This window comes from Danaus plexippus, chromosome 6 (genome assembly GCF_018135715.1).
Source record: "Danaus plexippus chromosome 6, MEX_DaPlex, whole genome shotgun sequence".
In the NCBI taxonomy this organism is placed as follows: domain Eukaryota; kingdom Metazoa; phylum Arthropoda; class Insecta; order Lepidoptera; family Nymphalidae; genus Danaus; species Danaus plexippus.
Genome location: NC_083540.1, coordinates 10,278,118 through 10,303,481, shown reverse-complemented (window position 1 = coordinate 10,303,481; position 25,364 = coordinate 10,278,118). Strand labels below are relative to the sequence as shown.

Genomic DNA, 25,364 nt, shown 5'->3' with positions numbered 1-25,364 from the left:
TAACATAGTTGTAAGGGTTCTTTTTTTTTAAGTAACAAATGGACTGTAAATTGTCTGAAATAAGCAAATTATTATTATTATTATTTAATTATTATTTAAAGAAAAAAAAAGGATTGGTGTGAATAGCGTTAGTACTTAAGTTTTATTACAACCGCTTTCGGGTATCTTATTAAAACGATTTAGTACTTATGTCACAACCTTCATAGTGATAGTTGATTAACGTTTTATTACTGTGATTAGTATTAATAGTAATAACATATATATGGATAAGTTTCAAGATCACTCCACGATATCACATTTTACTAATTAACAGTCATTAATTATTGAGTTAGTGAAATTCTTGTAGCTAGAACATTGAACAAAAGACAAAACATTACTTAGAAGGTATCAGCCCTCGTTGAAACGCAATATATGTATATTAACAATTTAGTGCACACTTGATGAAGTTTTAACCGACCAAACTATAGGAATTGACTGACTGTTGCATTAAGCCCTTAGAAGTCGTTTTTAAAAACTACCCTCTAATAGTTTCAATTCACAATTTAATATTAACAATTATTGATAATTTTACTACTACAATTCTGTAAATTATTACAAAATCTAACATGAAGTATTAGTTATTTGTAATGGAATTTAATTAGAAATAATTAGTTATATAATAGACTTTTAAAATTATTCCAAAAAAAAGTATTTATTTCATTTGTCAATATTAATATTCGGACGAAGGCCTGTGAGTTGTAGTTTGTTGGCATTTCATAGCATTCCTTACTAGTAACTAGTTAAGGGAGAGGATAGCATCCAGAGCTATCAGTCATACTGGAATACTGGGAATGTAATGAGACCGATAAGGATATATAACTGAACTAGTGAGGTCTTAAAATGTATGTCGACGACCCGGAGTTTTTATTCTTATACTGGTCAAGCAAAAAGAGATAAGTGTTTATTATGTTATGGCTCTTTAATATACATTTTTTTTACCTTTTTCATTTTAGTCATCTTAAATTATTATATCATCTTAATTTTATATGTAATTACCGTCTTTGTTTAGGTTTCTCTTAAAAAGAATACTCGTAGTCTCATTTCTATTTGTGTAATTTGACACAATCAGAAATTTAGAAGGGATAAAAAACATAACATTTTGAATCAAATTTGTGTTGACCACACGGACGATATTTCTTGAAGCTTATTTTTATGTTAATGATATTATGATTAATGTTAAAGTTCTAAAGGATTACTTTGTGATCAATTATTATAAATTTAGTATTTTACTAAAAAAAGAAAAAAACATATAAAAATACAAATTATTATATAGTTGGAAAGTTGATTAATATTTATAATCTCACAATTTTTATATATGTTATGCCCACAATGAGTTTAAGTAAAATCTAAGCGATACTTCATACAAAATCGTATACACACGAAACAGACTTTTTATTCAGACTCCCGTCAACAGATGGCGTTGTGAGTGTTCTAGCTCGCGGTATTAAACGTTGGAACGTCTATCGTAAGAGCCTCCCGCGTCCCGATCAAGCATGAATTGTCACCGACAGTACACCGTAACAGTATAGACTATTCATCCAAAGCGTCAATCCGTTAACTAAGCGTTAACACAGCTAATTTTTGAGAATGCTTGGAGTTTTCTCGAGGACTACAAAAGCATTCATGAGTTACTTTAACGTCATACGATCTTATGAGATGTTCTATTCGTTTTTTTTATCGGGTAAATAAATATTAGTATAGTCGTCATTATTTTGAGTGAGTACATGTACATTAAAATCAAGTTCAACACGACCCTTATAATTTGCAAATAATTAATCAAGTATTTCTGAAAGGGAACATCTTAAATTATAACACAGATTTGTTAGGATGAATTCGAATAAAATTAATCTTATAAAAGCAATTTATTTTTAAACGAGTTCTCTAACAATATTTTCAACCAGTTATTAATTCTACTTCAGATTGTATAATTCCCGCTCAAATCTAGAAGAGAAACTTCGACAACATATGAGTTTAGTATTAGAAAAAAAATCGGCTGATAATAGCTTTAATAACAAATAAACCATTTTTTTAAAAGCAATGAAAACAATATTTAATTTATATAGTTTCTAACTTCTTAGTAATCATGACAAAATAGGACAAAAAAAATATAATAAGAGGAAAACTACCTAAATTCACAGTAAGCTGAAAAATGGTATAATTTTTTAAAACATGATTAAAAATGAAAAAAAAATTGGAAATTCTTTATACATATTTAAAATGTTTCTTAAATATTTTATTGAAGGTCACAAAACAAGGTAAAATAAAAATGTTTCTTTATTTTACACAAAACAGTAAGTTTTATCATAATAATGCAAAAACCTTTGATCATAAAATTATCTACAAATAATGTATCAATGTTATGTTTTTTCTACGAGCGACCGGTCGGAGATATAGCGTTCAAAAAATAGTTGTAAATGTCTTAATATGAGTGAGTACGCCACATACGTGCATCTCTATAGTTGTAATATATGTTAAAATATGTTTCAAACAGTCATTGTAATATCCACTCCTGCTTACATTTTATTACGATTTCGTTTTAATATGATTAACGTGGCTTATTTTAATATGTAACGGTAGCAATAAATATCCTCAATAGCTACTTGTGTTTGGGTTAAAACATCTCAGTTTTTATGATTTCGCTTTCCAGAGTAATTTGTGTTTTTATAAAGTTAACTCGAGCTTTATACAAAATATTCTTATCTTAACACAAGCTATTTATGTTCGCCGCGGGGAGTGAAATGTCCCTCTTTATTTTAAAGAGCTCTTAGTATCACTCGTGACGTCACATCCGGGACGAAGAGATAAACTTCTGATTATAATTTACAATTTTGAGCTTCCTCTCAACATTCGAGGGCCTCAATAAACATTTCATTTCACATTTAAAATGTTTGGTGTTGATAATAAAGTATGTTCGCGGACCTTCTCATATGCAATCCCGTAAACATTATCAAGTTTAACGTAACACTAATTAGTACCTTCGCGGTGTAGTAACAAGGAAAGTGGACACTTTCTTATCGTTTAGCGATAACAGCCAAATAAGAGAAGGAGGAGGAAGTAGGAAACAAATATTAGTCTTGACTGCGAGGATGGAGTTGTACAGTCTCAGAATCATAAGAGTAAAGTCGTAAAATGGCTCTGAAGAGTTTTCTTTTAGTTTTAATGCTTTCATTTCTGGTGACGGCAAGTGCTTTCTCCACTAAGGACGTGGAATCGAGAGGAAAGAAGAAAAAAATTGCGCTATTTAGTAAGTTTGGGTTGTATTTATATATTAAACGATATACATATTAATATAGGTTTTCATTACTACAGGAATAAAATAATCCTAAATCATTGAATGTCTTCCAGTCTACTTCGCGGACCTGGTCCTCAAGAAGATCTTTATCTTCAAGATAATTTATGCCTTTATATTCTGGTTGGTGATCCACAAGGCGGGTTACTTCCTGAGCTGGTTCGTGAGTTATCTCAAGGATCAGAAGCTCCACCACCACGACCACCACGACCACCATGACCACTACCTCCCCCATTATGACAGTCACTACGGCCCGTATAGGAAACAGAGCCATGGAATACTATAGGCTGTCAGTACTAAACACCTTCACAATCCTTAGAACCCAACATTGTTATGGTATCACCCTACGAGGAACATACAGCTTGGGTCACGGATCGCAGTCTTGAAGTTGTGACTCAAAGTGAAAGTTGTTATGAAAAATGGACTTCATAATTTAAATTATTTATTAAGAAGCTGTGATCCGAGCAAATTATTATAACACTTACGTTAAAGTTCTTTTAGTGATGAGACTGTATTTTATAAATGATATTACTTATAGGTAATAAGTGTAACATATTTAATTTTTTAGTCATTATAATAAATACTGTTTTAAATTTTAATTGTTACATTTTTATTTTATTTATGGATGCAAAGTAACAATTTAACCTCCTTTTTTCAATTACGCGACCAAACTTTTTTATGTGAATATAAGAAAGTTATTGTCTTAGAGCTACTAGTAATACTTCAATTGTTTAAAAGAAATATTTTTCGTTTAATCATTCCTTTTGTTTTATTTAATGAAGCTGAATCTCCTAAATAATAAATAATTTATTTTTTTGACATAGCCTCCGTCTGATTATTGATTGTGTTATCTGATTATGTTAAAAAAAAGAACCTTCAACGTCGGACCGATGTTGTCCGTTGACGTCTCGTTACTACATGCCATAGTTACTGGTCTTAATCAAAAACTATTCCTATCTTTCTGAACTAAATTATTAAAACTAGCAATATTTAGAGACTAAATTTGAGACCAAATAGTTTGGAATAAAAAAGTGAGAAAGAAATAACTACATTAAATGTGTTCAATCACAAATGAAGCTTCAATACTTGACTGATTGTAATACATGTGATGTAACGAAGGTATCGGATATAATATTTCATGTATGTTTATAATTTTCTGTTGGTTTTACATCAATATTTTCTTTGTTTTAGCAAGAAGTAGAAAAATAATTTTAAATGAAAAAATACTTTTTTGGGTGCAAACTTGAACATAACAACATAAGAAGAAAATATTGCAATAAACCTGTCAAGAGCACCGCCAGGCGCCCGGCGAGCTCGCATCAATGATATAATCAACATTAATATTATTTTTCTGTTAGTTCTTTCTATTTAAGATTTATTCCCTAACAGTCATCGCGGCCTACGAAATTTCTAGTTCTATTGAAAACAGTTATTAAGTAGTATAATTTACAATAAAACTTACAATACAACTCTTATATTAATGCTAAATTATAATATCTTATATTGATGATTGAATGGACCTACATGCAAAGGTTTCAGTGAGGAGAATAGGAGAAATTCAAATACATTACAAAAATTACCTATTTTTTTTATTATTCCTGTAAAAGGTAAGACTGCATTGCTCGTGATATTAAAGTGAATGTCACGTTGATTGTTCGTTACTTCAGAGATTTTAACTTTATTGTAAATTGAGGAATACATATATTTAGGGAACACATTGAATTTGAACAAAGCCTTTAAATTCCCGAACGAACCTGAAGTGACGTTAAAGCGATGACGTTTGGTTTGTTAACTTTTACGCGGGAAAGTATTGATGGAAGCGATTTGTGTTTTAGTAAATTGAATTTAACTTATTTAAGGTGTTTTGGTTTAAGATAAATTGTAGTTTGTTCTAATTAAGGTTTGATTTGTTATGCAAAAGTACTGGCTTTATATGACAACTATGTTTTTTAATGATTTCGCTAGAATCCTAAATATATAAAATATGAGATCAAATTTCTGAAAAGGGTGTCATAAATCATCTTTATCGTGAGTGGTCGGTGGTTCTGTCAGACACAGCTTGAGAGTAACCAGAAATGATGATGCAGGGAAAATAGTTTATAAAATAAAAATAAAAAAACAAAACAATTGAATTATAATTTGCATTGGACAATATAGAATTATAGTTACTGGCCGCGGATACTCGTTCTTGGTGTATTAAGAATATTGTGATAACGGTAATGAAAGAATTAGATTTACTGTAGTTTCGTTGTACACATTTAATAAATATAACTTCTGAAACAAACTTTTACAATGAACAGTACTTGATGAAAAAATTCGTGAATAAAACATTGTAGAGCTCGTAGTTTTGATTTAAAAATTCTACATTTATACTACTTCTAGTAAGGTAAGTATATTATCGGAAAACGACAAAGATTCATGTTATTATTAAAGGTTATGAAACATTACATGTTTAATCTTATCTCTTTATTTTTCTACAAAACATATACGTGACGTGAGCCAACTTGGCAAGTCTCTGTGATACTATTAAACCAGAGACCGTCGCCGCTGGCAGGCCAGTATGCTTGGACTCAGCCAACTTGACCGCTTAGACAATTCGGACAATTTTAAGTACCTTTTAACTTTTATTATAAGTTAAGGTTCTTTGATTGCTTGTTATCTAGTTGTACAATATGCCGGTTGTCCTTTCCCATTCCGTCTCCTCTAAACAAGGTAGGCAACGCATCTGCAACATTCCTTTTGTTGCAGATGTGACTATCTTCCATAAGGTAGGCCGTTTACACGTTAGCCACCTTTGAAGTTTAAAAAAGTAGTAATAACAAATACAAATAAAATGAAATCAAAATACTTCATTTTACAATAACTCTTTCATAATTATTAAATAAATAATAGTTTAAAAAAACTACAAAACACGCTTTTTATAGAAAACCAAAGTAAAAAAATAGAAAATAAATTTTAATAAATTTAAATTAAGAATAGTGTTAAAAATTTTAATAAATATAAATTAATACCTAATAGTGTGGTTAAAAAAAATATTTTATTTTAAAAAAAGTGTGGGGTGCATGGTGTCAATAGTTATAAATATTTTATTGACAGATATGAGTAGAGTGATTATCATTTCGATAATATCTTAAAAAGCACCCCACGCTTTTTTAAAAATAAAATATTTTTTTTTTATTCACACTATTAGGTATTAATTTATATTTATTGAAATTTTTAACACTTTTCTTAATTTAAATTTATTAAAATTTATTTTCTATTTTTAAGCAGGGTTTTTTTATAAAAAGCGGGTTCTTTAAGTTTTTTTTTAACTATTATTAATTTTCTACTTTTTAGTTTGGTTTATTTATAATAGCTTGTTTTATTTTAATTTTAAACTATTGCACGAGTCATGATGCGAAGCATCGCAGAGTGCTTTACGATCGAAAAATTTTTTTCATCTCATTTTGGCAACTATTTTTAATATTATAGCCTTGTTAGTTAACGCAATCAAGATATTTTGCATACTATTGTCGAGATAATTTTATAGATATTAATTCTATACTTAATGAGATCTAAGATTTTCGCGAGTATTCATTTAAATGAAACTAGTATTATTCGGATTTACTACGCGGATTTTATTATTTAAAAACTCGTCTGCCCGTGATCACGGTTGCTGCAAAGTAACCGAAACGTCGGGATTATGTAGTTTTTAAATAATAAAATCCGCGTAGTAAATCCGAATAATACTAGTTTCATTTAAATTCTATACTTGCTAAAAATTAATTTAGTTCAATAGAAACGGAAAAAAATATGAAATTAGGTCAAAAAAATTTCCTGTCCGTCATGTATGCAACTTCGGAAACACTGTAACTTATTAGAAAAACAATTATTTGAGTATTTTTTTTTTTCTAATCGACAATTGTAGATCGTTGAATGCGAATGGCTTATTAATTCAGTGTCGTTTAATTACAATTAATAAATTAATTAAGTTTCTTACCTTATCGACTATAGATGAAAATTATATAAATTAACAAAAATCATATTTTCCAAATTGAAAAATGGAATAATATTTCCAAATTAGTGTATTGTCATCGGTCCTCGATAAATCTACAAATTTTGAACGAAATCTGGCCGTTTAAAGTGGGTCAAAATCGCGCCCAAAGAAGTCGGTTACAAACAAACATACAAACAAACATACAGGTGAAGCTAATGAAAAGCGTGTAAAAACATGAAAATGGTCTCTTATATAAGTCAGTGAAATGAATTAAGCATAATATATGTCTAGCAAAATTTTGTAATAATTTATTTTATTTATAAAATATATAAACATCGTTTTGACGAAGAGATATGTCAGCCTCACTGACGTCACTAATTTCATTTCTTTCAATACGCTCCATGATATTTTAAAATGAAATTTCAATTCTTCTAAATGTTCTTGTATTTCTCGAAGGTTCTTCATAATCACATTCTTCAATGGTCCGCACTCACTGAACTCTGCTGTTGTGGGTCCAGACGATGTATTTGTACAAAAATTCAAACATAGTTCTACATATTCTACTCTTAAACAGTCTTTGATTTCGTTTTACTTTTAACATTAGTAATGACTACCAATAAGTTCTTATAATAATTTATGATAGCCTCGTCATTTTCGTGTTGCATCCGTCATTAAAGTTTTTCCATTTAAATAATTTGTTTAATTTGTATGTAAAACAATCCTTTTTTTGTGAGACAGATTTTATTTGTCACGGAAGCCCTTACTAACGAAATAGTTTTTTTATTAGTTTAATTAATATGATCAAGAACCTATTACTGGAACTCGTGTTAAAGTACACCTCAACCAGCCCGCGTTGGTGCCTCGTGACCGGAGTAAACAACTCCTTCAGGGAAATGAATTTCATTTGACGACAATAAACAGAACAACGGAGCTAAGTTCCAACACTCGTTACATCACAAACACGGTCAGGAGCCATTGTTCACATTGAGATTTTATTATTTCCAGAATATAATATTACCGTAAATAAATATAACCGTGTAATATAAATGTATTGAGTACATTACATACTCCTTACAATATGAGATTGTGTCTAGTTCCATGTAGGCTCTACATTATTGGGTTATTTTTCATTGGCTGCATACATTATACCATGCTTTAATGACTATATTTACCTTTTTATTGGTGGAGGGTAACTAACGCGAGATCATTGTTTAAGTAAAATCTCTCACTACTTTGTTTCTTATTATTATCACATAATCCGCTAATGTTGTTATTAAAAGAAATATAAAGGATGAGTCGTTGAGAAAGTAGAGCTAGAACTTTAATTTGTCTCACTGAAGTTATTTGTCTTTCACTCTGCTTGACGTCTGTGTCTGTATTTTGATAGAACTTTTCTGTTTACATCTCCATAACGACCGTCTCAAATTCTAAAACGCCCTCACATACAACACATTTTCACCATCTAGAGTTTCTTACTTGACATCATTAATATTCATAATTAGTTGTTTTCAAGGTCAGCCTGCTCACTCCGCCTCTTCTGATGTGCTGGTGAATTATAACTTTACCTGTATAAGATACGTACTGGTTGTAACCGTTGAAAATCTATTCTTTCATCAATTGACATTTGCAAAATAACAGACATCATATGTATGTCGAGGGGAAGAGCTCACAGCATACGTTCTAGCAACTGTCGCAAGGTTTCAACTACAATGTGTTGATGTGGACGGTACGATAGTTTGAAAAATATATATATTTTTAATGTTAACAGAGATAGTTGAGTATTATTCTATCCCTTAACACTCGTTCCAAAGTTTGGGCAAGATATTTCGAGCAAAATACAAAGAACCAATAACATACCCTACCAGAGACCGGTAGAAAAATTAAGCTCATAATCTTTTAAACAATATATAAAATACTTGTTTAATGGTCGCAGCATTAATTTGACGAAGTAATAAACAGCTCTCGCTGAAATATCTCCATTACGTTAATTTTTGTTTCTCGCATTTATGACAAAATTACATTGAATTCGCTTAACTTCTTGATACTTCACAGTATTGTCAGATTAGTAAACCACTTTTCACAACTTTATTTTCAAAATGTTCTGAATAACTAAAAACGCAGACTTTACAATCTAGATCAATAACAGTCGTAAAGTGAAATAGAAAGTTAAACTTTATAGTGATTGCCAGTCACAGAAGTCTTAACCCTTTTAAAAATATGCGAAGTGTCTTCATTTTGTTGCATGAATTTTTCAATTAATTTTTTTTTTGAAGTTATACTTCTTTTGGCGCGTTGGAGAAAAATGATGAGAGTGAATTTTTACGATGCGCGCGCACACCAACAGATAAATTCTACATCGTGAAGTTAGTTCTAGGTGGTATGAAAATTGATAACTATGTTCAAGTTGTATTTTCTAGTATTTTCATATTGAGAACACGTGTTTCATAACAGTACAATTAAACATTTATTTATGAATAAATAAATATTATTTTGGTGTTTTTATTATTTTTTTCGTTTTGTTTTATTTCTGATATATTAACAAATTTTATGTATAAATAAAAAAAAATAATAAATTTTTCAATACTTGTTTATATTAACCTTAAATGCTGAGTGTTTATTCTATCTTTGATTGTAACTATTTGTTAAAATTTGATTTATTGAAATTTTTGATTAATTTTAATATTTATCGTTAATCACTACTGCATTTTAGTTATTTTTTTTCCATACGCCAAAGAAGTATAACTTCTAACGCGTGTACATAAGTATTTTTTTATGTTAGAGTTAAGGAACCTGTTTTATACATATTGGACATTCATTGAAAACATAAGAATCATATTTAGTTTAGTCAGCTCCGTAGTTTTCAGTTTAAAAATTCTTTGTTAAATTTATCATTAATTATTTCACCAAACGTTGGTCGCTTTATGTCTACGGGAAAAAATCAGACGTTTGCTTTCTACATTGAAATGTAAATTACTTTCTTTCATAATGTGGCGAAATTTTGTGAAGGCATAAAAATTTAAATACCAAATTCGTCAATAGAGGAACCAGAACAAAGTACAAAGAACTACAAATAGTTGAAAACGAGTGAATTGGTCACACGAAGGGAAAGTCTTGTTTTACGATTGAAAACAATGCAGCTTTCCTCACCACTAACGAAATAATAAATTCATGCCTATTAAAAATATGTTGTATTTATTTACAGGACCACACTATAGAATTCAGTGTCGCGACTGACTCACATATAATAACTGACCGAAACTTTGAAGGAGGCACAATCTTACTAATTCTTAAGACAATAAAGATATATTTTGAAAGTATATTTTAAATAGATAATGATTAAGTGTATATTTGATTAAATCATTAAGAATTGTTTTATATTTATTCCATAATGTTAAAAATTGTGTTACTAATGTTTTTGATGTGTGTATGCTGTTGTTGTTGTTTGGAAAACAGCGATTTATCGACTGGAGACGGAAGAGCGACCAAAAAGAAAAGTTCACTCAAGTTACTTGGTAAGTTTTAAATAAAAATTAGATTTCTTATAATTACACTTCAATATAACTAAATATATAAATATTGGACAGTTAAAGTAAAAAAAAATATTGAGTTTTTCGAAATAACTTTCACAGTTGGAGATTTTGATTAAAAGTTCCAAATATTATATATGTATTGTATATTCGAGTACAACCTTTTGGTAACTTTGGCATTTTTTTGTCTCATGTCTACTTTAAGTCTGATGGTAGTTCTGTTAGTATCAGCACTGTAAATTTCACACGAGGTATGAGATTTTTGTCCAAAATTATCCTTTTACATATACCTATATTTTTATTGTTTCATTATACACTTTATTTTCTAATTTATTCAAACCACCAAAAATATTGTCAAAGGTGTAATACAAAAGGTATATTTTCCAGCTATGATCCTGCTGTTCGTGTTCTCAAAGGTCGCTATCTTTAAAGCGGTGTCAGTGTTTCTCACGATGGTACTGTTTCAAAAGATGTTTTCATTCGGTGGAGTGTTGTTGAAACAATTCATGAACATGAAAGTTGACAAGCCAGCCCCGGTGTACGGCAGTCCGCCGACACAGAATTACGACACGGTGGGGTACAGCTACAGCCCCCCGGAACACGAGACCTTCCATGAAGGATACCCTGGGAGAGATGGCGGTACCTTTGACTGGCTTTTAAATAAAAACATAACATAACAATCGTTGTTTCAGTGATTTTAATAACATAACCGCCATGATAATAACAAGATTAAGTAAAACTGTCCTTCTTAAGCAGAAAATGTAATAAAAAAAGATACCTCATATTAAGGTCTATAGTAAGAGATGTATAGTTTGGCTACGACGAGTACGTAATTCTCATAGCCACGTGGCTCATGGCTCAGGCATGTTTTATTTTCTTGTTGATAACATACACTTATACATAATATCTGTATTCGCTAAATGAAAAATGTCAGTGTGCAAATCGTTGTGTATTCACACAAGAGGTTCTAAAATTCTCCGACTAATATTCGATAATGTTAATATCAACTTAAAAAAAAACGACCAAACTGCCTGTTTATACTAATTCATTTATCCTTTAATGTTTAAATATATTTTAATTTTAAAACCATCGGTTTTGTCTTCTTCTATATATATATATGAATGTCAGCTGTCATTGTCAGATGTCAGTGTCGATGTCTATCGATGCTTTCATCACCCCCCCCCCCCTTCGAAATGCAAATTTTTCCAAGGAGTTGAATAAAATTTAGCTGTAAAACCTAGTCAACAAACATAGAGAGGAGCTTGGTGACATGATATACACCAATAGATCTTGATCCACGATCGGTATTTATTTTAAAAACCGAATCCGATATTTTTTCTTTAATTTCAAAAGCACCAATTCTAATTTCCTCCATCTTCTTTTTGGTCAATTTATTTCCACAGTCAACATAAACTTTATCTCCTTTAATTCGTATTGCAATTTGTTTTTATCAAATAAAGTTTTATTATATTTGTGTGACTTTATTGAACTTTGTGTTGCTATTTTCCTGTCCTCTTCCAAATTTTTTGTTAATAACTGTTTTTCTCTTAATTCATCTGGTAACATATCTGTAGACTCCGCGGATAGCAAATATTTCGGAGACAATCCTGCATGACCTTTTCCCCGTTTGTTTTATTTCTTGTTTATTATATCTGATTCCCGTGTTTGAATTTCTCTTCGTGTCATTCTTACTTGTTAAGTTTTCTAATCCTCTTATGTGGTTAAATAAGTCATTTACTTCTAAAAGGCTTTCGCTGTATATTCTATCCATTATAAAGTTTGGAAGACCGCTAGCGATCAAATAAATCAGGGTTGGTGTATCTATTGTTTTGTTTATTTCTATTTTTTTTGTTTTGTCTTTCTTTCTTTAAACCATATAATAATATTAATCCCTATAATTTAACTTATTATATTTCTCTGTAATAAAGTTTTAATTTTCGTGATTTGTCATTTAAAACAATTTTTACTATCTCTTCCTATGAATTATAAAAAATATGTCATCATTTGAAAATTCTATCATTTCGATGAAACATTAAAACACTTAATCGAAAAATTGTATTTAAAGAGTCTATGTTATTTGAATCTTCCATAAATGGACGAATTTGGCTGACCACGACAAATAAAACTTTTACATAGAGATAATGCCGTGTTCATTTCAGAGAGGAGATGTCTCTGATGACGGTCCGCAGGAGAAGAGAGACGACCGTCACTCACAATTGCTGTTTTTTATAGTCTACTGAACGTTTTCAACTTGAAGTTTAAGGTTAAGTGTTACTTGGTTAGTAAGCGATAATGAATAATATATTAAAAGAATAGTTTTTGTGTAACAAAAGTGTGTTTCGAATTATTCTATTTCAGCGAAGAGTTATGATAGGTTCCTTCACTAACTATGTTTGTGGTACAACGGCTTTTAACAATTTATTTCTTACGTTTTCTCAAATTTAATATAATGTTGAAGAGGTTCAATTAACATCTCATTGAATGTTATTTTTATTTTTTGCTTTTGTTTCTGGAACAAACTTGGAATCGGAGATTCTATGTAACAAATTGTGTATTAAAAATTAATATGAAAGTAGCGAACTGAAAGGTGACGACCAAAGCAGTAAGTCATGATCAAGGACACCGAAGCGAATGGTTCTTAGATTTTATTCACTTTGCTGTTATTAGTTAATAACATATTCATATTATCAAGAGAAGAAATTGTGGTGTCCTCATGACTAACACTTCGCAGAAGATAATGTTCCTAAATTTGAAACTAGTTCCTGCTGCAATAAAAAAACTATTGTAGAGGCTGAACCTGATTAAGACGATTGACAGAAATTTCACGTGTCCAGTGAGAGAATTGTTCCAATTACGGAAAAATAACATTTTTACAAAAAGGTGTTTTGTTTTGTAATATTTTTCCTTAGGACAAAAAGGATTTTATGAGTTCCTTTTGGCGATATGTACTATTTATACTCGTTTAATATTATAATCGGCAGACCCGCCTCAGGAGACTTGAGTATTGATAGAAAAAATTATCGATTACAACATAAGTTAATTAGTATTTCTTAAAGTGACTAACTTACATGAAACACGAGGAAAACTTAAATTCCAAAGATGGAATAATTAAAAAACGACCGTTTTTAGTTAGTTAAGCTTAATATAATATAATATAATATAATATAATATAATATAATATAATATAATATAATATAATATAATATAATATAATATAATATAATATAATATAATATAATATAATATAATATAATATAATATAATATAATATATATAATATAATATAATATAATAAAATATAATATAATATAATATAATATAATATAATATAATATAATATAATATAATATAATATAATATAATATAATATAATATAATATATATAATATAATATAATATAATATAATATAATATAATATAATATAATATAATATAATATAATATAATAAATATAATATAATATAATATAATATAATATAATATAATATAATATAATATAATATAATATAATATAATATAATATAATATAATATAATATAATATAATATAATATAATATAATATAATATAATATAATATAATATAATATAATATAATATAATATAATATAATATATAATATAATATATAATATAATATAATATAATATAATATAATATAATATAATATAATATAATATAATATAATATAATATAATATAATATAATGTAATATAATATAATATAATATAATATAATATAATATAATATAATGTAATATAATATAATATAATATAATATAATATAATATAATATAATATAATATAATATAATATAATATATGTAGAGTATAAATATAATGAATTCGTTTTTTTCGGATTTTTTTTATGCGAAGTTTATTTACACAATACAATTTCACCAAGTTTCATAATCGTTACCCAGTATTCTTTATTTTCACCGGACATTCACAAGTTTTGAAAAAAATTACCTAACACTTTCACCGTCACCGACAAACAAACTACCACACACAGTTATCATCAATTAGCACTTCATCTGTTGGTTGTCACGTGGACATGATGTCTTCAGTATGTTGTCAACATTACTACTCCGGACGAGCTGTAGACTGCATCACATATAAATATTATATACAGACTTATAAGTTGACTAATCTGCGGCGGTGAAGGTCCTAAGGAATAGCTTTAAAATAAAATATTCAAAGTTTTGATTTTTTACGAGCAAAGATTCAAACAATATGAATTTCCTTTTATCAGTTGTTTTCGGGTTTTTGACATTAGCTACTTGTAATTGTCTAGAAACGGAAGAAACTGCTGTGGAAGCGAGAGGGAAAGGGAAATACGCCTTATTGAGTGAGTACATACGATTTATTTTCTTATAAAGGCTTAATGAATAATTCAAATTAGCTTGAGTGTAGCGCGTCATCGTGTTCTTTTATGTCGTCCCTTAACGAACAGGCTCCACTCTGAATGTACATTTTGAACATTGAATGTTCTCTGAAAGCGGAACACGTCCCATTTAACGAGGAAGCGATCGTATCAACAAATCGAATCCCGTTATGAGTGTAAACTCATATCCATAAACAGAACATTTGATCTTCGGCTAAATTATAATAAAATTTAAATTTCGTCTACCCTCATCTCCGTCATTACTAAAGTATCCACAGACCAAAATGACATATCGATCAGTGCTCAGAAAATAAACGATGAAATTTTTAAGAATCAATTTAACCTTTAAGGGTAACACTCCTACAACCTGCGATCCAACCGACTCAGTAATCTTCCATCTTTGTGGTATCTGTCCTTTAGTGTAATCTAAGTGTTGCCATCAATTCACTCGTTATAGCTGTAGCGTCACCAACACAACATCAAACAAATAAGGAGACTCTGATTGAGACACACGTATAGAGGAAGCTACACCTCAAACAGAACTCATTTAAGTGACAAACAATAAGCTTATGATTGTTTGTTGCAGCTCATCTCGCAATAATTCTTGCAGCTAAGTTCGGTCTGTTGAAGATAGTTCTTGGCATAGCGCTCGTTGTGTTGGCCATGAAGGCCGTGCTGGTGATGGCGTGGCTGTTGGCCATCTCAGAACACGCCCCTCACTTGCTCCCTCAACACACTCCACAGACACCTCACAATATTATATTTGATATTATATCGCACGGTCTCACGCATCACTGACATCGGGTAGGGGAAGCAAAAAGTAGGAGAGGGAGGGGGTCTGTCAGGTTTTACGATCCTTTAAATTTTTTATTATCAACAAATACATGTGTAGTAATTTTTTTTATTAATCTAATTTATCATTCAACATTCCTAATTTAATAAAACTTGTCCGCAGTTCATTTCTTCTACGTCGCCGCTACAAAGTTAATTGTTCTGAAAATTATTTATGGCTTTATTTTCTACGCACTCGCCGTAAAAGCTTGGCATTTCATGCTCTGGTTTGTGCACTACATAAAGAAGAGGAAGTCGCTGGACCATTTCATCGAGTTTGAACACGAGCCGTCGGATGGCCACGGACATTATGGCCACGAATATGGGAACTACGATCATTCGCCGTATGGTTTCAATAAGCCAGAGTATGGCGAGATCGACTACTCTTATAAGAAAAAGATTTATGACGCTGATGGCTCCTACTCTGTAGGAGGACTCTAGACAGAATCCACAGGACGTGTTTATAAAACTTTGTCAATGAAAAGCAACACATATAAAAAAATATTTTTTAAACTTAAAACCCATACCTAATATTACGTGACTGCTCTGAGGAGAGGAGAGCGACGTGATCCCATTCCTTGTTTGGTATCGGGAGTCTGCTTGTTCCCACGGGTTGCTGTTAATTGTTCCTCGGGGTCAACGGTCTCACTCGTTATTTTTATTTTGTCTACACAACACAACATCTATATAACGGTGTTGCCCCGGTGATGTATGAAAACTTTTCAATACGTTTATTTTGCGTACGTAACAATTATAACAATATCTTCGTATTGTTAAAATAAAGTAATTATATCACAAGAATATTCACTATCTTATAAGATTTGAAGTGCGAGGTGAGTTTGTTTGAATGTTTGTATAAATGATTGTACATACTGTTATGAATTATGAAGTTGATCAGTAATTGTGTGAACTGTATATATGTAAATAACTAACATTAAATTAATGAACTTAATAATTTATTGTTCCATTTATACTCGTATAATTCACGAGGACTCTCGCTACATCCGGTGACACCGGCCGATATTCATAAATTATATTAAATACATGTTTATCAATCTTTAAATTTAATTCCTTTAAATTATTTATTCTTAAATTTTATGGAAAAATAAATAAATTTTATAAAATATAAATCACCAATAAAGTCTTCGCATTGAAATGACTCAAGTAAGTTAATATGTTTATGATGAAGAGATCTTTTTTGCAACTCATTAATAAACCTTAATAATTGAATTTGAAATCTGATAAATTATGAGGTTATTTTGTTATTATTAGATGATAACAATAAATATCTATTACACGAAGAGACGGAGATATTACATTTTGGAAGATGGCGAGGAGTGATTTATGATCGGTTATTGTCAAGTAAAGGCTAACAGTTATAAATATATATAAACAACAACGGGAATACACGAAACCCTCGGAAATAATAAAAAGTAGAATAATGGAGAACAAAATATTAAAATTAATTAATTTTATAATCTTAAAATATGTTATAATAAAGCTTTTTTGAGTCGTCGTGTCATTTTTAAAAATTTACAAAAACAAAAATAAAGTTTAATTTTTATAAATAAAAGTATCAAATCATTTCGAAATGTCACTCGACCACTTGTAAGTGAACTAAGTTGTCTTAGTTGCACCTAGTTCTTGGTATACTTTTACTATATGTTAATTCAGAGATAGTTTTCCTCTTTATAATCATTTATTACTCAAAATAAATTTTGAAACATGTTTGCTCTCTTGTTGTATTTTACGAATATTTAAACATACGTGAACACAAACTCGCAGCTGTAACGAAAGTTGTTTCAAGTTACGACACGTTACATGTCTGTATGTGTACGTACATATGTTACATTCCAAGATGTGGTCCGTGGCCAGTTCCAGCGACTTGTTTGTTGCAAGATGCTGGAGGTTCATAAATGTAAGGAGCGTCTCTCCGGGGACCATCCATCTTCACAAAACGCCTTCGAAGATATTTCTCCTCTTCCTGGGGGACACATTCAGTTCTGTTTCAATTGATATCCTCGACTTTACGAGGTAACAATACCTTTTTATAAATAATGTTATTATTTTGTTATTGCTAGAACGATGAAATATAAATATCTAAAACCATCGTTCATATTTCTATTGAACGCTTCAGCCACAAAAAAAGTTCTAAATACTTCTACTAAATATAAAGTTTTTTTAGTAAACCGTCAACTCTATGAACTTCCATATCAATAAAGTTCGTTTATTTGTCAAATAAACTGCGCCTTCATATTATTTACTTTAGAAAGTCTTGGTATTTCTATTAAATAAAATGAACAAAAAGAAATTCTTTTCAATTGTCTCTTGGTTTTTTTCATACTTTCTAAAGTGTTGCCATTTGAGATTTCACTAATGCGAATCTGTTACAGAAAATTAAGTAATTTATTTTAATCATTAATATTCGAATATATATTTAATCTATAGTCGCTTCAAAACTGACATCTACTGGTTTTTGATATAGTTTTATAAAAAAATCACCCACATCGCAAAATTGATTTACATTATAGAACAAACAGATATCCTTAAAAAGGATTTAAATACTTGAATTTTTTTGGTACAAATGTTATAAACAGTGCTTGCCGCAGCTGTTCTTATAATGTATTTAACATCAATTCAAGTTGAAACTCGCGTCATAATATGGGATATTGAAATCAATCACATTATTTGCATGTAAACATAATTTCATTTTTAGTTCTAGAGATTAATAAAATAACGGTACATAATAAATAACATATTTATTACTAAAACTATTATCTTTAATAAATCACGGAATCACATCACTACTAGAGAGCTGGCGGGGTCAGCGCTCACTCTAAAGCCCGCATCAGTCTTTTCTCATTGTCTTACAGTAATCGTTCACTCGTCACCTTCAACGACACCATAATCCAATCCGTTGCTTTCGATACTTTTCGTGGCTTCGTTATATTTGGTCGCTTTTGTCGTTGTTTTCAATTCCTTCTTTCTTATTTTTCCGATGTGTGTCGTCGCCTCTGGGTCGACTTGTTCTTCAGGCGTCGCCGACGTCTCTATGACGGGAGACGGCGTTTGTTTTTCGAGTTTATTTTTTTCCGTCTGACCTTCTGTCTCTTCCGTCTTCGACAGAACTTCAATGGGAACTTCTCTCTCTGGAGGTGGAGGTGGTATTTCATGTTTGGGAGCCGAGATCGTTAAAATATTTTTTTCGTTCAAGACAGCTGTAACTTCTTCTTGTTTTGTTCCTGGTGGTAGCACGAATCGTTGCACAAAGTGATTTGCCATGATTTTTTTATCATTATCTTGTTCTTTGTGTTTTCCTTCGACTATGATGTATCGATTCTTGACTTTAATTTTTAATTCCTCCGGCTTAAATCTCCGGACACTGAGATTGACTTGATATTTTTCCGAGTCAGAGATAATCTGTGGGTCTTCCAAACTCTCCTCTACGTCCAGAGCCGCCGCGGCTCTGATGAGTTGACTCCACGGCCACAGGTAATGGTAGGCGAGGGAATGCGTGAGATGCCGATCGATCATCGCGAAAGGGTCAACATACTGGGTCTTATGAGGTCTCTCCTCGCAGACGGTAAGACCGAACAGCGCCGTCACTATGAGAGCGTACTTGTACATACTCGCAGTATTAGTTGTTGATATTTACAATAGATCTGGTCGCAGCGCTCGGCTGGCGCGCTTATATAGCTTCAGCGAGTGTTCTGGAAACGTGTGGACGTTTGTTTTATTGACTTTAACTGCAGCGACCGGCGGGAGGCGGGAGTCATCAACAGTTTGTGAAAGTGAAAACGACAACTTTGGTTGTGACTCACGTGCATTGTTACACAGTGTATTGACCTCGTTAGTTTTGTGTTAAACCAATAATATATGGTCCTTATTTGTTCCGATTACCATCGTTAGCGACGGTAATTAGATAAATTCTTTAAACGAAGAATGTTTAAAGACTATTAAATATTATATAAACATATATAATTATTTAATTTAGGTTGAAGTGTTTTAATAGATTTTATAAGAAATTTGTGTTCCAGTTAATGTCTTTTTAAGTAACATAATATCGTATTTCTTTATATAAATTTATTTTACATTAAATCCTTTTCATTTGTTAGAATATAATAAACAACACAATAAATTAAAAAACATTTGTATGACACTCCATTTGCAAGATTACGGACCCCTGCAAGAGGTACTTGAAGGCACAAGACTATAACTGTGGTGTGTTTGTGTGTGTCTGTCTGTGCCAGTGTGTGTGTACCGTTAGCAAAATCATTCAGTTGTAGGTCATCCTTCAACATATTAGAGATCCGTAAACAAGTAATGTTCATATATCGCCAACTAGAATAGAATTTAGAGTTTTAATTTATTTATAACAAAAATAAAGGGATCGGAACCATTTCTAGATAATGATAATCCGACTCTCATTTTAGTTATCACGGAAATCATCTCTTTATTTTCAAACGCACATTCGTGATCCACGTTAATTAAATTATTGGCTACTGGTATGAGTGAATGTTTAAACCACACTATGACTTATAATTAGTTTATATTACGATAATTATAATGTTAAAATTAGTACTCGTTAAATTAATTGCAATAAGCATTTTGCAATGTTACAGGATATTAAACATGCTTTTAATATAAATATAAATTAATAATTATTATAATTTTCTCTTTACCTTGAACTCTGAACGTTCATTTACCTCAATGATTCTTAAACTGAACAGGAAACGTCACGACAGAAACAAAATAAGTTGTATAAATAATGGAGGTTTGTCTTTCAATCTTACAATATAATGAACAACTGAACGCACATCCGAAAGGTTGTCATTTTTTTTTAATACAAAAACTAATTAAATGTAAGGAGTGAATTAACCAGACATATTTAAAGTTTTAATGTATTTTTGTTACCGACACCTCAAGTACTTAAAATCACGACCACGATTTTTGTCGTCTTATTTAGAAAATATCAACAGTACTTAGATACCTGTAACACTTCTGTCCTCAATACTCAGTATTTGTTTCATGTAATGAAGTCGCCTCTTTTATTGTAGTATCGGGAATATTTGGTCATAAAGTGGTTGTTAGAAATACGAAAAAACATTTTTGTAAGTAATAAAAAAAAGGTAGAGCTTCAGATTTTCCAGCAATTGTAAAATGTGCAGTACAGATGTAAGAAGGTTTAGGGTTAAGACTCAGCTAGAAAGTATTTAATTTGTCCATTCAATATAGCAAGTTTAATTTTAAGTCCAAGTTTGTTTGTTGAACTTAACATCATTTTCCTTAGTTCCGATAATTTACTAACGTAGTTATCTTGCAAAATAGACACTACAATATCTTTGACGCTCTCTACTACTATTCTACTTTTATAACTTTTCAAAACGTCGTCATGATACTGGGAGACATGTTTAAATCGTTACCAAACAAGAGATATGTCGTATGTTTTTTTAAAAGGACACAACAAAAAAAAATGTTTCACAATATTTTTGTATTTCTAAATAAGTATGTATTTGTGATTCTGAACTGTAAATAATCATGTTATTTTATAATAATAAATAGTATTTCTTTAAGTATTAAGAATTTCGAATAAATTGAATATATTTTAACTTCAAAAATTTTAAGACCCGTAAAAATTTGTAAGTTTAATAGACCACAAAATTTAAAATTGCAAATAATTTTATTTTAGCTCCAATTAAAGAGGATGTAGCCTTGATAAATGTTGACAAAGAACTGTGCAACATACAGACATATCAGATTCAATTGTTAAACAATAAAGGAAATTTGGAGGTAAACCTGTCGTTAACAGTAAAGGACAGAAACAATAATGACAACATTATATTTAATATTATTCACGACACGAAAGGAGAAAAATATCACAAAGTTATGTAATTGTTTTTTATTTTTGTTTTCACTGAAGCCGGTCGCACTTTTTTGTTTTCACTAAATTGTACGCACGATCCTGTACCGATGAAAGTCTTGTATCGACAGTTAGTGAGCGAATACTTATTTCATTGGAGTTAAATATTGAATTCGAAACTGTTTTAACAACAACTGGGATCATTGACTAATAATAGGTATATATAATCTCAAACAGGGTTTTAAACGTACTTAACACAGTAGAAAGTAAGAAGACTAGCATTATAGATCAGTTTCCTATTACTAATACTGAGAATACGATTCAAACACTTTGACTATCAATGAATCTTTATCAATTTAACACAATGATCTCCGACACTAAGAAAATATTCAAGAATCCTCAAGAGCTTTTTAAAAGTGAAATAAGAATTGAATATAATGAAACTGATGATCTAAGTAACTATAAAACGCCAAGAGGGAGCGCACGAGGTCCACGATATATTTTCATTGATTGATAAAGTTAAGTAAAGTTGAAGTAACCTCGCAGAAGGTGGTCCAATTTGTAAGAAATCAAATTTAATAAACTTTAATTGATGTGGAGAAGATGAATGAGTCACCAAAGACGTTATACTACATCACTAGGCCCGCTACTTTTAGGAAAGAGAAAGAAATATTTTTGCTTATAGGAGACTGATACCTTGTCGGCAGACTCAGGTTTTTAATATACATACATACTTTCTTGCAATGAAATTAGCGAAGAGAGGTTTGGGAAGTAAATATATTGAGCATTTGTCGAAAACATATTAAATGAGAGGCCACAAGAACCACGTTGCTTTTTTTAGTAGGGTAAAATCCAATTTTAACCAATACTCCTTCTTCAAAGTCAGGTAACATTAGTATTCGACTTTCTCAATTTGAAATAAACAGCAAAATAAGTATTTTAATTTATTGGGAATGAACCAATCGTAAAGCTTTGTGTTTGGAATTGAAGCGCTACAAATGGAAACAGTCGAATAAATAGGAACGAAACTCCAGGCACTTGACATAATAGTAATGTATGAATCTTGTAGTTAATAATCAGTATGTTAGAAGTAAGCTTATGTTTAGAAGAACAAGAAAGTGATACTTTTGTCAATTATAATAATATATTTGAAATTATACTTAGAGAAAAAGATTACCATAATATAAATACATATACTCATTCAGTCACTTACACTACACACACATATACGTTTGGTTATAATTAAATTTGGTTATTGACAGCATTTATCCCTTTAGAAGTCATTAGTTTAGGTTGAGTAAATAACTGAACCATTGATATTAAACTTTGTTGAACTTTTCCCTGCTGTCGGTACAGGTACCTAACTCAACCTGTTTTACTTGACACGTAATTTAAATTTAACTTTTAAACAAAAATGAATCATAATCTGATAGCCTCAAAACTCACATTACTTCACACGTAGAAGCGATGCGAACTCCTATTTTCTAATAGGCACTGTTTCAAAACTGGTAAACAGAGGGCGAGTTTTAAGCAAATGATAATTTATTGCCTTCAAATTAAGGTTGAATTTAGATTGTAAGGAAAGTTCTAGTAAATTCCACAGTATACTCAACGAAATGTAAACAAACACACGCAACAGATGGGATTTACAGAGCACGAACGAGGACGAGCGACGGCTAGTGAGGGTTGGAGAAGACGAGCTAGGACGAGCAGGGACGAGTAGGGATGAGGAAGCAACTAAACCGATCTATCTTCAAAGTGAATACACATACATATATCAGATACATTTTGACTATAATTATGTTAGGAACTAAATATACTCATTGCACAAGCAACAAATACCTTAGTCAACGTACTAGTGGATACATACATATATATAGTGAATGAAATGGTTTCGATAGTTGTACGAAATGAAAAAATAGCAAAAGAAGTTTTGCGATTCTGAAATAAATGCCAGTAAACGCACCGACTCAGAGACAAATTTTTAAAATGTAGTTTTTTTAAGTTTTACTACAGTGATAGAGACGCACATATTTTATTATTTAGTATTTTTCTTATAATTTTTATGTATATTACAGTATTGGATATGCAAACTTGAAAACCATATTTTGCTTTTTTATTTTGTCAGGATACTTAAGATAAAAATTAAAGAGATCGCAACTAAACTATACATTTATTACAACAAATGTAAAAAAATGAAAATAATATCTATGAATAGTCAGATATACTTATAAGTTACTTCAAAAAAGTCACGAAGTTTTGATAATCGAGTAATAAGACATTTACTAAAAGTGAGGTTGTGATAAAATATATATAAAACAACTCATGATTTTTACTAAAGAGTTAAAAAAAAAACATGTGTGTTGTCGTTACGAACGTTCAACACACTTTTTTATATTTTTTCATCAAATTTGAGGCCGACATGAAATATGAATAATTGAAAATAAGACACAGATACTCATTATTACAATGTTTGAAGCCTTGACTTGAATGATTTTACCACTCATGAAGGACATATTAAATTTCAAGTCATATTTTTTAGACAGAGATCCAGTTTGTCTCTAAAAATAATGTCTTTAAATTTAGTATATATAAATTGTTTGAAGCGCTAAAGTTGTTGATCTTGTTTGTTGGAATATTTCATTTTTGTAAGTCAAGTTTGTTTCATTAATAACACAAAATTCAGCTCTTCCAAGCTCGTTCTTGGGACAATATTTGAGAAGTTCTTTCCATAATTACATTTATCTTTATAAAAAATTGTACTCAATCAACTCATTTCACAAGAAATAATCTCTTCTATTATTATTCGTTTTCTTTCAAATTTTTTAAGATTTTTATGGCCCATTTTCACATTTGATTTCATGCTTTATATTGCAATTAATTTTTACCTTCTTCCACAATGTATTTTTTTAAATGAATTTGAATATAATTGAGGTAAATAAATCGTGGATAAGAATCTGTATAAAGAGACAACCTGTATAACACCTGTATACAACCTTATGTGACACAGGGCTATAATGTATCTAGTCATTTATATTTATACTGACTAATGTAAAACATCCCAGCACGGTTGTCAGATATATTTTATGTCGCTAAGTGGAGTCAACTAACCATACCATACCATTTACATACACTCGTCAAAAAAGAGGGTGATTTAGGAAAAACCTATTCTTAGAATATCTAGAGGTGACTTTGTAAAAGAAAACACTGAAAATTATTTTGATATCTTAGCGGTTTCGATTGTTTTACGTTTCACCACATCCTGGTGTCGTGTTATAGTTACATGGATTTATATGCTTTTTTTATGCTTAGCTTCTCTTTTCACCCTACTTGCACAAATCTAGTAGAACTAATGCTATTCTAATCAGGGTGCCAAAAACATGTGCAAACAGTTGTCTCCTGTTTTGACGTGCTTGTATCGCCTCTCCCTAATGACTGGCAGGGTGGATGAATCTTAGTACCT

At 30.3% G+C, this 25,364-nt stretch overlaps 4 protein-coding genes across 4 annotated transcripts; 3 read left to right on the top strand and 1 right to left on the bottom strand.

The window, feature by feature from the left end:
* The first annotated feature begins 3,145 nt into the window (after positions 1 to 3,145).
* Positions 3,146 to 3,847, top strand: LOC116778757 (uncharacterized). The gene is made up of 2 exons (XM_032672773.2): positions 3,146 to 3,283; positions 3,385 to 3,847. Exons 1-2 carry the CDS (start codon positions 3,169 to 3,171, stop codon positions 3,612 to 3,614), a joined length of 345 nt encoding a protein of 114 aa, XP_032528664.1. The 5' UTR covers positions 3,146 to 3,168; the 3' UTR covers positions 3,615 to 3,847.
* A 6,697-nt stretch (positions 3,848 to 10,544) lies between these two features.
* LOC116778756 (uncharacterized) lies at positions 10,545 to 11,508 on the top strand. The gene is made up of 2 exons (XM_032672772.2): positions 10,545 to 10,816; positions 11,219 to 11,508. Exons 1-2 carry the CDS (start codon positions 10,693 to 10,695, stop codon positions 11,506 to 11,508), a joined length of 414 nt encoding a protein of 137 aa, XP_032528663.2. The 5' UTR covers positions 10,545 to 10,692.
* A 3,417-nt stretch (positions 11,509 to 14,925) lies between these two features.
* On the top strand, positions 14,926 to 16,520 carry LOC116779062 (uncharacterized). Its single transcript, XM_032673210.2, has 2 exons — positions 14,926 to 15,174; positions 16,166 to 16,520. Exons 1-2 carry the CDS (start codon positions 15,060 to 15,062, stop codon positions 16,480 to 16,482), a joined length of 432 nt encoding a protein of 143 aa, XP_032529101.2. The 5' UTR covers positions 14,926 to 15,059; the 3' UTR covers positions 16,483 to 16,520.
* Positions 16,521 to 18,785: 2,265 nt separating this feature from the next.
* On the bottom strand, positions 18,786 to 19,719 carry LOC116779034 (protein lethal(2)essential for life-like). Its single transcript, XM_032673176.2, has one exon. The coding sequence runs from the start codon at positions 19,666 to 19,668 to the stop codon at positions 18,922 to 18,924; it is 747 nt and encodes a 248-aa protein (XP_032529067.1). The 5' UTR covers positions 19,669 to 19,719; the 3' UTR covers positions 18,786 to 18,921.
* Positions 19,720 to 25,364: the final 5,645 nt, after the last annotated feature.

Coding starts and splice junctions, on each gene's coding strand:
- LOC116778756 (XM_032672772.2), top strand. CDS start 10,693: ATGTTAAAAATTGTGTTACTAATGTTTTTGATGTGTGTATGCTGTTGT. Junction 10,817..11,218: donor AAGTTCACTCAAGTTACTTG/GTAAGTTTTAAA, acceptor TATATTTTCCAG/CTATGATCCTGCTGTTCGTG.
- LOC116779034 (XM_032673176.2), bottom strand. CDS start 19,668: ATGTACAAGTACGCTCTCATAGTGACGGCGCTGTTCGGTCTTACCGTC.
- LOC116779062 (XM_032673210.2), top strand. CDS start 15,060: ATGAATTTCCTTTTATCAGTTGTTTTCGGGTTTTTGACATTAGCTACT. Junction 15,175..16,165: donor AGGGAAATACGCCTTATTGA/GTGAGTACATAC, acceptor ACTTGTCCGCAG/TTCATTTCTTCTACGTCGCC.
- LOC116778757 (XM_032672773.2), top strand. CDS start 3,169: ATGGCTCTGAAGAGTTTTCTTTTAGTTTTAATGCTTTCATTTCTGGTG. Junction 3,284..3,384: donor GAAAAAAATTGCGCTATTTA/GTAAGTTTGGGT, acceptor AATGTCTTCCAG/TCTACTTCGCGGACCTGGTC.